General features: G+C 39.2%; 1 protein-coding gene across 1 annotated transcript in view; it reads left to right on the plus strand.

Moving 5' to 3' along the window:
* Nucleotides 1-12,525, plus strand: part of LOC308388051 (protocadherin-15-like) — a 219,534-nt gene that overhangs the window by 137,382 nt on the left and 69,627 nt on the right. The window contains exons 19-20 of the mRNA XM_080868525.1: nt 5,081-5,174; nt 10,873-11,001. Of these exons, the coding sequence (XP_080724651.1) occupies nt 5,081-5,174; nt 10,873-11,001 (223 nt within the window). The remainder of the gene's footprint in view (nt 1-5,080; nt 5,175-10,872; nt 11,002-12,525) is intronic.

The raw sequence follows: 12,525 nt of genomic DNA on the forward strand, positions 1-12,525 counted from the left end.
TAGCACATGATGAATCAAAAAAATTATTAGTACAACTGACGAGTGTGCAATTTACAGTACAGAGCGTATTGCACACTCTAATTTTTCAACCCTCAGAACTCAGATTTGATTCAGTGAAGAGATTTTTGCATTGCTGCATGTTCAGATAACAGGCTACATAGGAGGCTGGCTCAATCCAGCTTGTATGAATAATGAGCCCTCCAGTAAGAACTTTCTTATAAATGGGGCAGAGACCCCTAAAGGAGGTGGAAATGCTTCATATTCACTTACTGTTATGTCTAGATTTTCCACTAGAAAGAACGGACGAGTTGATTTCAAATGTAAAATTTCTGTCTCGGTGCATATTGCTTTGATCATAAATCCTTTAAGCATCAGTGTTTGAGATTGTCTTACATTTGGGCCAGTATATCGCTGTCAAATAACATGCACAAAAACTCAAATATCAGTATTTAATTAGCTACAACAATATTCGTCATATAAATTTTATCGTGGGTTTTCAGTCTGCAGATCTTGATGCTACTTTGAGTACTCTGACCCTGCCTACTTTTGTTTGATTACAGCATCGTCTTTGAAGTCAGTTCTCTTTTTGTAGTTTCTCAGAGTCATAAAAACCTAACCTGGAGGCTATGCCAGCTTTGATACTTGCAGTGTGTTCTAGTTGGCAGCTCAGTGTGTTGCTTCAAAGTGAAATTGAAACCAAAATTAAAAGGGGTTCAAGTGAAATTACTCTTTTTTTCTTTTTCTTTTTTTACTGTCCAGTGAAACTAACATTGGGCACAATATGGTAATCAGACTCAGTTTTAAATACAACATTGTGCAAGTTTTGAGCCACCTCTCATTCATCATAGTTTGTTGGAAAAATTGGAAAGTTTTAGCAGTAATTTATTTAAAAAACATACAGTTTTATCAAATCCTAACTAGCTTGTTCAGTTAATATTGGCATGACCAATCTTTACTCCTAAACAAAGCCTGAACTGTCCTCAGCTCAACTTAGGCAAAAATTCTATCAAAATGATGCTGCGCTGCTTCAATAACATTGAGGTCCGGGCTCTGGGGATGCCAGTCCATGCCTGACAGTGTTCCAGGGTTTGTATTAGCTATAAGGTATTTTTCTGTGTTCATCATTCTATTGATTTTAGCAAGATCCCCAACATCACTACCTGAAATGTAGCCCTAAACCATAACTGAGCCTCCGCCATGTTTTACAGATAGCTGCAAGCACTCACTGTTGTACAACTTTCCTGACAACTTCTGTACATATAAACCAAAAAATTTAAATTTGGATTCATCGCTTAATAAGACCCTTTGCTACTGATTTTCAGTCCAGTACTTGTTTAATTTGGCTTTCCTCAGTCTTTTCTCCTGTCACCCTTTCTTAATCCAGTGGGGCAAAAAAGTATTTAGTCAGCCACCGATTGTGCAAGTTCACCCACCTAAAATGATGACAGAGGTCAGTAATTTGCACCAGAGGTACACTTCAACTGTGAGAGACAGAATGTGAAAAAAAAAAATCCATGAATCCACATGGTAGGATTTATAAAGAATTTATTCGTAAATCAGGGTGGAAAATAAGTATTTGGTCAATAACAAAAATACAACTCAATACTTTGTAACATAACCTTTGTTGGCAATAACAGAGGTCAAACGTTTACTATAGGTCTTTACCAGGTTTGCACACACAGTAGCTGGTATTTTGGCCCATTCCTCCATGCAGATCTTCTCGAGAGCAGTGATGTTTTGGGGCTGTCGCCGAGCAACACGGACTTTCAACTCCCGCCACAGATTTTCTATGGGGTTGAGGTCTGGAGACTGGCTAGGCCACTCCAGGACTTTCAAATGCTTCTTATGGAGCCACTCCTTTGTTGCCCGGGCGGTGTGTTTTGGATCATTGTCGTGTTGGAAGACCCAGCCTCGTTTCATCTTCAAAGTTCTCACTGATGGAAGGAGGTTTTGGCTCAAAATCTCACGATACATGGCCCCATTCATTCTGTCCTTAACACGGATCAGTCGTCCTGTCCCCTTGGCAGAAAAACAGCCCCATAGCATGATGTTTCCACCCCCATGCTTCACAGTAGGTATGGTGTTCTTGGGATGCAACTCAGTATTCTTCTTCCTCCAAACACGACGAGTTGAGTTTATACCAAAAAGTTCTACTTTGGTTTCATCTGACCACATGACATTCTCCCAATCCTCTGCTGTATCATCCATGTGCTCTCTGGCAAACTTCAGACGGGCCTGGACATGCACTGGCTTCAGCAGCGGAACACGTCTGGCACTGCAGGATTTGATTCCCTGCCGTTGTAGTGTGTTACTGATGGTGACCTTTGTTACTTTGGTCCCAGCTCTCTGCAGGTCATTCACCAGGTCCCCCCGTGTGGTTCTGGGATCTTTGCTCACCGTTCTCATGATCATTTTGACCCCACGGGATGAGATCTTGCGTGGAGCCCCAGATCGAGGGAGATTATCAGTGGTCTTGTATGTCTTCCATTTTCTGATGATTGCTCCCACAGTTGATTTTTTCACACCAAGCTGCTTGCCTATTGTAGATTCACTCTTCCCAGTCTGGTGCAGGTCTACAATACTTTTCCTGGTGTCCTTCGAAAGCTCTTTGGTCTTGGCCATGGCGGAGTTTGGAGTCTGACTGTTTGCGGCTGTGGACAGGTGTCTTTTATACAGATGAGTTCAAACAGGTGCCATTCATACAGGTAACGAGTGGGGGACAGAAAAGCTTCTTACAGAAGACGTTACAGGTCTGTGAGAGCCAGAGATTTTCCTTGTTTGAGGTGACCAAATACTTATTTTCCACCCTGATTTACGAATAAATTCTTTATAAATCCTACCATGTGGATTCATGGATTTTTTTTTTTCACATTCTGTCTCTCACAGTTGAAGTGTACCTCTGGTGCAAATTACTGACCTCTGTCATCATTTTAAGTGGGGGAACTTGCACAATCGGTGACTGACTAAATACTTTTTTGCCCCACTGTAATAGCTTCCTGACAGCCACCTTTCCAATGAGCTCGCTTCAATTGATGTACAAAATCCATCTGTCAGGTCTGTGTCATGCCTGTGTCAAACACATGACTTTCAGTGTACTTTACATAGTCTTGCAAGTCTGTCACTTCTTTTGTCCATTTTCCTCAAACTGTTTAAGAACACCATGCTGAGATATGATTTGTGGTGTAAAAATACTTTTTTATGCCTGTCAAACTGAGTTGTCATTGATATTTTTATAGATTCAACTAAAGACATGAGAACCGTTATTGTGTTTTTTGTGACAGTTTACTTCTAACAAGGTGCCTAAAGATACGATTTAAAATTGATTCTTTGCTCAGCTGTCTGTGTAGAAACAACACAGCTTCATCTTCCTTCGACTTGATGCCTTTTTGAACGCTTGAATGATTCAAAGGTCAGTGTTAGGTGAAAACATTTCTCTGAAAATGGTCAGGTACAAGAACTGGACTGAAAATAGGTTGAAAGAGAACTAAGGCCACTTGAGTCTGGCTTCTTGAAGCAAAATGTAAAGAAATGAGGGGTGGCTCAAGACTTTTGCACAGCACTGTGCAAACAACAAACATAACAATGCAGCAGCTGTAGCTTAACTTTCTCCTTGTGGCATGAATGAACTTCATCTTGGCTTAGATGATAATCTCTGCTATGCCTTTCCGCTCCTTGCCTAGCCAGATAGACACTATACATCAAGTACAGTTTACCATAAAGAGTCATGATAAGAGCAAAATGAAAGATGTTAGTGTTATTATTTAGATAGCTGCTAAAGTGCAGCGCTGACACTCTAGATGATGCTGTTAACAGTGTCCCATAGATCTGACAGCATTGTTTCATTTGTGTTGGCTGGGGAGAGGAGGGAGGGCTCTATCGCACATGATCAGTGAACCCCTCAGACCCAGCCGCTCAAGTGTAGTTCAATACTTTAGCTGCTGTGAGGAAAATTAAAAAACCCCAGACTAGCAGAATTAATCATTTTAATCTTTGTCTTAATAACCATCAAGATCATCATCATTATCACTATAATAATGACAGTTATCAATGTATATCTTCACTGTCACACATCATGGTTTCTTGTGCTTTCATTCAGAATAGAATGCTATTTTCTCCTCTCCAGCTTATGTATAAATAAACATGAGCACAGCAGCCAGCGAAGGAAGCTGTTCTGCATTTTTATGGTGGTTTTAGAAAACTGCGTTTAGCCTTTTGAACCACCGATCATCAGGTGTGGTGGATTCAAAGCAGTGTGTTCACTATAACCTTGGGGCAAGTACTTAGAAAAATAGACAGTGTTGATGGAGGTGTCAGTACTTGCCTGTCAGATTGTTAAATGAGGGTCTATAGTTTCACAGTTATGGGCTGCAGAGGCAGTAGAAAAGTAGCGGCCAGGTTCTGCTTGGACTGCTTGGCCACAGGAGCTTTAAATTAGAAATGTGAAGGACCATGGGGACAGCAGGGAATTGCAACGGGCATTAATCTAATAGTGCGTTCAGATGCATTCCTCTTTCCTTCCTTTTTGCAGTTCTGGCAGAACCTCTCCTGAGTGTGTCACTGGAATTGTTTTGTGCATGCTGTGTGTTTTTGTATGGCTGCACTTACTCATGTCTTGTGTGCCTGTGTGCAAACAAAGATAATTCAGTGCTCTGCATGGGAATGCATCCACACTTTGTGTTTAGAATGCCAGAGTGCCAAATTATACCATGTGAACGAGCAGGAGGGTCTCGGTGTCTGCTGCAGTCATTAGAAGGGGAACATGAATCTTTGCCTGTCCGTGTGCTTTGGGAGCAAGAGACTGGCTACAGAGAGAAAGACAGAGTGGGAGCATTTAAGCTCACACCTGCTCTTCATCCCAGACTCATTCTTTTTGATCATTGCCAACATTCTTTTTTCCTAATTTTTCTGAAATGAATGCAAATAATGAAATGCAGACATACATCATGTTGTTAAGTGATATATCCAACATATTTCCCTAAATTAATGACCTGACACAAAAAGAAAGTAAAGGAATAATTACAATCAAAGTGTCCTCCTTTATAAAAGTAATACAAGTTTTTTCTCTGACCCCTCTCCACAGGATTGGCCTTCTACTTCTGGACAAGCCTCTGGACAGAGAGACAACTGACCAGTACCGTCTGATTGTCACAGCCTCAGATGGTCACCCTGGAGGGGTAACGGACATCTAAACTATCTAAACTGATGACCTGATTCCTCAGGGTTGATGGTCTTCAAACCTTTTGAAAACATTAATCACAAGCAAAATATTCTCAAACAAGCTTATTAATTTGTGCATTTGGCTTCATGACTCCACATGCTACTTATTCTGGTAAAATCCACTTGTGTGTTTGAGCTCTGAGAGTATCATGCTGTGATTTTTGTGACAGACTGTCATTTTAGCCCATGCAGTGAAGTTAGAATTGTTTGAATTTGGCTTCTCGGCTTGAGCTTTTCACTTATTTTTTTTTACAGTGAATTTCATTAATAACTTCTCTGGTAGCAGTTGTCTGTGTGATTATTTTTCCCCACTTGTGTTCATCTGAAATCGATTCCAGGTCTGTCTATTACTCATTCCCCTTCATTCAAATTAGAGTGAGTGTCACCGGCCAAAAAAACACTCTCACTAATATTTTGTTGGTCTGCCTTTAGCTTAACTTACAGCACAAATTTCCATTGGCATTGTTTGTGTACACGTATGCAGTGTCACAACATATAGTTCTGTCCAGAACTTTGTTGTGCCAATTTGTTTGTATTGATGCTGGGAGAGTTGCTGAGTAAAGTCTTCTCTAGCATATAACAAGGATTCTCAGTGGGATTAAGTTCTGGACTCTGTGATAGCCAATCCATGTGCGAAGATAGCCACTCATTTACAGTTTGAGCCTGATGATTCCTGACATCATCAAGAAAAAATCCATTGATGGAAAAAACCTGCTCATGGTGGAATGTTCAGGTAGTCAGCTGACCTCATTTTCTGGGCACATAATGTTGTTAAACCTAAACCTGACCAGCTGAAGCAACCCCAGATCAGAACACCATCCCACAGGCTTGTATAGTAGACACTAAGCATGATGGGTGCAATACTTTATCCACCTGTCATCCTATCCTGATGCACCCATCACTCTAAAACAGGATAAATCTAGACTCATCAGACAACCTGACTTTTTCCATTGCTACAGAGTCCAATCTTTATGCTCCCTAGAAAATTGAAGGCTTTTTTCCCTGATTACCCTTTTTGATAAGTGCTTCTCTTAAGGCTACACTGCTGTTCAGTCTGAACCTGTTGAGTTCTCATCATATTGTGTGTGGAAATGCTCTTTTATATATATTTGTGAGTTCTTCTTTTTCCCCCAAACACATTTCTTCCTTGAATGATGATGGTTCATCATAATCCTTCTAGCAATATCAGCAGTGTTTTTAGTTATTTCCTTTCCTTGAAGCAGGCCGATAGTTTGACCCTCATGAAATAGAGTGACATCTTTTCCGTGATCAGAGAACACAGATCAGTTGTTTAAGAAATGAAAAGCTATTCAGTGCATCAACTGGGGTTACAGTAAGTAACCTGTTGCCAGCCACTGTAGTAATTAATGACTCATATACCTATTTGCTTGGTTAAATTGAAGCAAATAGGTAAGACTTTGTTGGCCAGGCAGTACATTTTTGGCCAAAAAGTGTTTTAAAAAGCCTGAAATAATTCACCTGGAATAAAATGATAGTTTTTAACTGACAAATGGCAAATACCAAATGCTAAGACAGAAGTACCTTAACCAGCATATTGTTATTGCCTGTTACTAATATGCAGCTTACACAATGCCATTTCGAGCATAGCTCTTTGTAGAGCAAATGGATCAAATCAATTTTACCTACAGCTACTTTTACCTTTTAGATTGCTCTGCATATATTGTACAGTTACTGTATTTGTGTTAAATACGTGAGTTGTGTGGTAATAAAAGCATCATGACTTATGTAATACTCAGTCTGTTAATATAGAATGACAGAAAAGCACAAAAAAAAAATCTTGGACAGATGGATATTTAAATGAGTACTGCCACATAACTGTGAAACTGACATACTTTGAGCTTCTAAAATGCATCCAAACGCTTGGAATTGCTACATGTCCCGTTATGCAAAGTTTTAATTATAACCACCCCCATATAGTAAACTTCCTAATTTCCACATGTCCAAACCATAGCTCGGATAACATCAATGATCTCACCATTGTATAGTTTTCTCAGCATTGAGTGCATCTTTTAAAAAGTGTCTTCCATTTAGAGGTATCACAGGTAGTTGAGTCCTTATATTCACAGAGCTGTTTTTTGTCATTTTGGCTGGAAAAACTTCAGGCATTATGACAAAAATTGAATGCTGGCTTCTGTGTCTTCCACGAAGAGCAGATAATCACATAAACTGTCTTAATTTAATTACACTTCAGCTCACTTGGCACTTTTTTTTCTTTTTTGCAGCTGTATCTGTTCCAGGCAGAGGTGAAATGTGGTTTCCTTTTTAAGATGCTGTGTCTGATAGTCCGTGAACATTAGCTGATGAGCTGTCAATAGGGTGATGTTGATTTCCACCCCCTCTCACCTGCACACTCATGACAACTGAGATCTACAGCTAATTTGTATCTGCTGGCAAATATAATGTGTTGGTGTTGTGGAGTAATACATGACAAAGAATTTGTAGTATTTCCCAGTAATTGTGAGAGCAGTGCAAAGGGAGAACATCATGCAGCAGTTAGAGAGGGAGGGGCAGATGGACAGTGGTGGGGTCAGAGAGGAAAGAGCAAATAAATAAAGAGCATGTAAGATGAGGTTTCACCTCTCAGAATGAGGTAAACACAAGCTGATGCTCTTTGTCCTACCTACTGATGGACAGTTTGTACAAGCCAACACCCTTCACCTATAAATTGTGTGTGTTTATGTGTGTGGGGGAAAACACAGTAAATTGTTGGCTGACTTGTGTGGGCTAAATGTCACAACTTGGAAGAAATGTTGTCACAACAGGAAGAAAAGTTGATTGAGGAAGACGGGGTAAAGGTTTGTAGGAGAATAGAGGCGAGGAAGTCATTCAGTGCAAGAGAGTGCTGCCTAGACAGCTAGATACAGGAAAGGATCAAAATAAGCACAGGAGGAGGGGGACAGAAAAGAGATGGAGAGCAATAGAGAAAAGGATGGGGACACCAGGGATTTGGATGTGTAATTAGTCCAGAACTTTGGTATCCATGGAAACCTGCCACAAGGAGCTAGCAAGCCAACTTCCCCCTGGTGCTACTTCCCTTTGAGTGCAGTCAAATCTGGACACACACATGCACGCATGCATTTTCCTTCACGGTATTAACTCTTTCTTGTACTCGTGGATGAAAAAAATTGTGCCCATCTTTGTGGTAAATTTAAAAGTGATCTCGACTGGACAGGCTCAGATCAAACACTGCCAGACAGACATGTGTCCCAAAAAATGGTATGCTGGGAAGGGAAAAAAAAGGAAAGAGTACATGACTCCTAACAAGCTTATCATATCAGTCCCTGCAACATGGCTTTTGGCTTGGATGGTCATTTAAAAAAGGAACATCACCCACCTCTGGATCTTTTAGACTGTGAGGACATAACACAAGGCATCACAGAGCTCCATCTATAATAGCTGCTCATTAATCATACTCGTGTCCATGGTGGTAGGGGGTTTTGGCTTTGATAAGGACACCCACGCCAGGATGAAGACACTAATTGGCTTCAGGTCTTTTGCGAAATGAAAACTACGCACAGCCTATCACAACACTGCCTCCTTTAACTTCCTACTTTCAGTAGTGATATAGCAACAGAGGCAGGTTTTCGTGATAAGTTGCAGTGTGAAATTCCATGAAAAGGCCGATTATGTATGTCTCAGAAGGTAGTACAAAGAAACAACAATGGTGGAGGTTTTCCCAAAGGACGGTGAGATGAAGGTGACATTAAGTAGGTCATTTTCTTTGTGAAATGTGCCGCTGAATGTCTCATCTGTCGGGGCAGCTCCAAACAGCTGTCTCCCAGGAAGTTTTTCTTTTGCAAGGCCCAACTCCTCCCACAGCCTTCCTATCCTTCTTCCCCCCAAAGGAGACCATTTACACCATTATTTGCATACATGCTCCTCCCAGGGCACTGAGAGATTATAGATTGTGCATATCCAGCCAATTTTCTATGTTGATTTATAGAAGTGCTAAAGGTGTGTGTGCTGTGTCATTGTTTGAAGGTTAACAGCAGCACAGTGGCCCACACTGGCCTTGTAAATGAGTGAGGAAGAATGATGTGATGGATCTAGTTTCATGCTTTTAGCCCCCAACCTTGTACAATTTTCTCTTAATAACTACTAACAGGGCATCTTTCCCAAGAAGGAATGAAGAAGTTCTCTATGTGTTGTATACAGACAAGTTGCTTATGTACATTTGTACACAATGGTGTACTGAGTTTAATTATGGTCCCTCATCACTTACAGTATGGAAAGCTGGCATGTATGACTGCCTTTACGTTACTGAATATTACTGAGAATCCCGTTATCAGTATGCACATGCAGTATGCACCCAAAGTGTTTAAAGGCATTTATATAATAGAATTTTTTTTTAATTCCAACACGTTTACTTGGTGCATGTGAGTTTCTTTGTCACAGCTACAAAGCATTATAATAGTTTGACCAAAAGTTGATATTTTGAAACACTTTAGCATTTACAGTAGTTGTTCCAAATGATTGTGCTTTTTATGCAGAATCATTTTTTATGGTTGGCTTTTAACATTTTCCCTACACTAGGAATAATTTTCGAGTGAATTAGTGTTTTTGCTGGACTTGGTTGAAAGTCATTTTATTTTAGCTGCTTCTGAAACATACAGTACTGTGCAAAAGTCTTGAGCCACCTCTCATTTCTTGACATTTGGCTTCCAAGGACCAGGCTTTCTTGTATTTTTTTTTTTTTTTAAATGGTAAATTAATTTTCCAGGCTTTCTAAAGGTCATTCAAACTTTTTCTTACCTGGTCATTTTCAGAGGAATGTTTGTCTTTTTGTTTTGTTTTTTTGGGCAACTTCCCACTGACCTATGACTCTTTCAAGCATAAAACTGAGAATTTTAAATGGTGTCTTTAGGCTCTTTGTTCACATCGTTTTTAGCTGAAATTTTTAGTCAGAAATTGTCTGGGTAGCAAGGAGCCATCCTTCAGGAAGGGGAATAAAGAAGAAAAGGCTGAGGTAATAAGAGCTGGACTGAAAATCAATGATAAGAGTTCCTATGGAGTAATTCATCCAAATTTGAAATCTTTGGGTAAAATCAGTATTTAGTTAGCCAACATTTAAAGAAGAGCTTTGAATGTCCTTTAAGAAGCTTGGAGAACTATTCCTGGATACTGTTTTTGTTTTGTTTTTGTTTTGTTTTTTTTAAAGTGACAAGACAGCTTGGTTAAGGGATTTCAGGCTATGCTGAAAAATAAAGGTGGCTGATTCCAAACACATACATAAATAATTATAAGCTTGTTAGAATTGTACAAAGTATTTAATTTTTATCTAAATGAGAGCTCATGGATTCACTCATAAATGCTAAATGGTTCCATTTATCTCCAACAAAATGTATTTTGAAAGTATTTCCAACTATAATTATTATTTTTAATTGTCAGGTCTCCAAAAAAGTTGTCTGATTATAATCCTAATCCTTTTTAAAATGTCTACTTGAGCATGACACAGCTTTTAACAGTCACCCTATGAATTATTCATGTCAAAGTGTATTTACTCAAATTACATTATATCACATTTGATGCCTTTTTAGTTGTGCTTGTCATCTTTGTTTATGAAAAGGGAACACTCACTGTGAAGTGAATAACATTCGTTTTATTGTGCTCTCTGTTTGACTGTTTTTCCTTTAGACAACCACAACTACTGTGAACATAGTTGTTACTGATGTCAATGATAATGACCCGAAGTTTGACCTCACCATACCTTCAAATTTTTCTGTGCGAGAAGAAGAGGCCAACTTGTTTGTAGGACGAGTAAGGGTAAGTGTAATGTCCCTCTGTTCTTGCCTTGTAAATCTGATGTGTTCTGTTCATTGTTGCATGTCCTCATATTTTAAAGGAACACTGATACAAGACACTGGTTAACACGTCTGCTTGACAGATGAAAGATTCCGAGGTTTTCTCAGTCACTGCCTTCTACATGTTTTGTTTTTTGACTAAATTTGAACTAGATGGACAATTTCTAAACAGTTTCTAAACAATCGCCTCATATGGATAGAAAAAGGTTTACAGATTTACCCAGCAACCACTTTAGAAAATCTCCACGTACATAAAATTTGTTATAGCAGTTTTTTTGTAATTGCTCATACAAAAAAAGAATCTTGCCTCCAAAGGTAAATAGGCATAACCAGATCAGTGACATTTGTCATTTGTCAGGATATTCACATTTCATATCAAGCAACCCTTCACATTTTTAGTGCGTGTGGAAATGGGCTTCTGCTAAATGTTTGGAGTTTATGACGTGTGAAATGCGACAAAAGGACATATGAACGAAGTTTGGTGTCTGGATGCAGTAGAGCTCCCTTCAGTCTTACTCCCAAGTATTTCCTCACAAATGCAGCCAGCAGCTAGATTAAAGCTTAGTCCACCACACTGACTCTTCCTCAGCTGGCTGCATGCCAGTTTGAGTTGAGGCTGCGCCTTTGTGACTGAAAAGAAAAGTACATTAAAGTACTTAGCGCTACAAAATCCTGCTCTCCATGCGCATGCACGCAGAGACACCACAGATTTCCCTTGTACTAGCCCATAGCAACTGATCGAGAGCGTATTGGGGCATTTTGTTGAGTGCAACACTGTTAAAGCTGCAGAAATTGCAGGGAAAAAAAGAATAGTCATTCTTATATAATGTGATGTTTTTAATGTTAGTCATTTTGGTGATATTTGGTCACATTTCTCATATGTTACACTCCATCAGGCAAAATCCTGAAAAGTCAGTAAGATTCATCATTAAAGGAGACCTGCTGTTCTTTTATACGTACTTACTCACAATAGTGTAGTATCTTATATTACAAAGTCCTGAAAATCTATTTTTTAACAACTGGCAACCAATTACAAGAAGCCTGAATAAAAGGAAAGAGGAAGTGACTTAAAATGGTCCATATAGTTGACAAATTGAGGGGCTCCATCAAGGTCTTGTATGAAAAACAAATAAATAAAAAATCTTTTTGCTATAGCAGTCCAAAAATAAAAACATAGACTTGGAATTTAGGTGAAATTTTTAAACAAGTGTATGCTAAAATACAATTCTTAAATCATTTTTCAACATTCTTCGAAATCCAATACCACTTTTAAATTCTGCAGGCTTGCACTGCTAGATGATATAGAACAGATGATATAGTGCTGCTCCAGTTTGTTAATGGCAAACTACATAAATACATTTCTGGATTGACAACTGATAGTTCTCTGATTGAGAAATGTCTGCTTAAGGATTAAAGCTTCCAGATATTTATAATTTAGTCCTAAGATAGTTGTCTAAATATTGGCTAAAATGTTAGTCCTAAAGTA

This window comes from Rhamphochromis sp. 'chilingali', assembly GCF_963969265.1.
Source record: "Rhamphochromis sp. 'chilingali' genome assembly, chromosome: 20".
NCBI lineage: Eukaryota > Metazoa > Chordata > Actinopteri > Cichliformes > Cichlidae > Rhamphochromis > Rhamphochromis sp. 'chilingali'.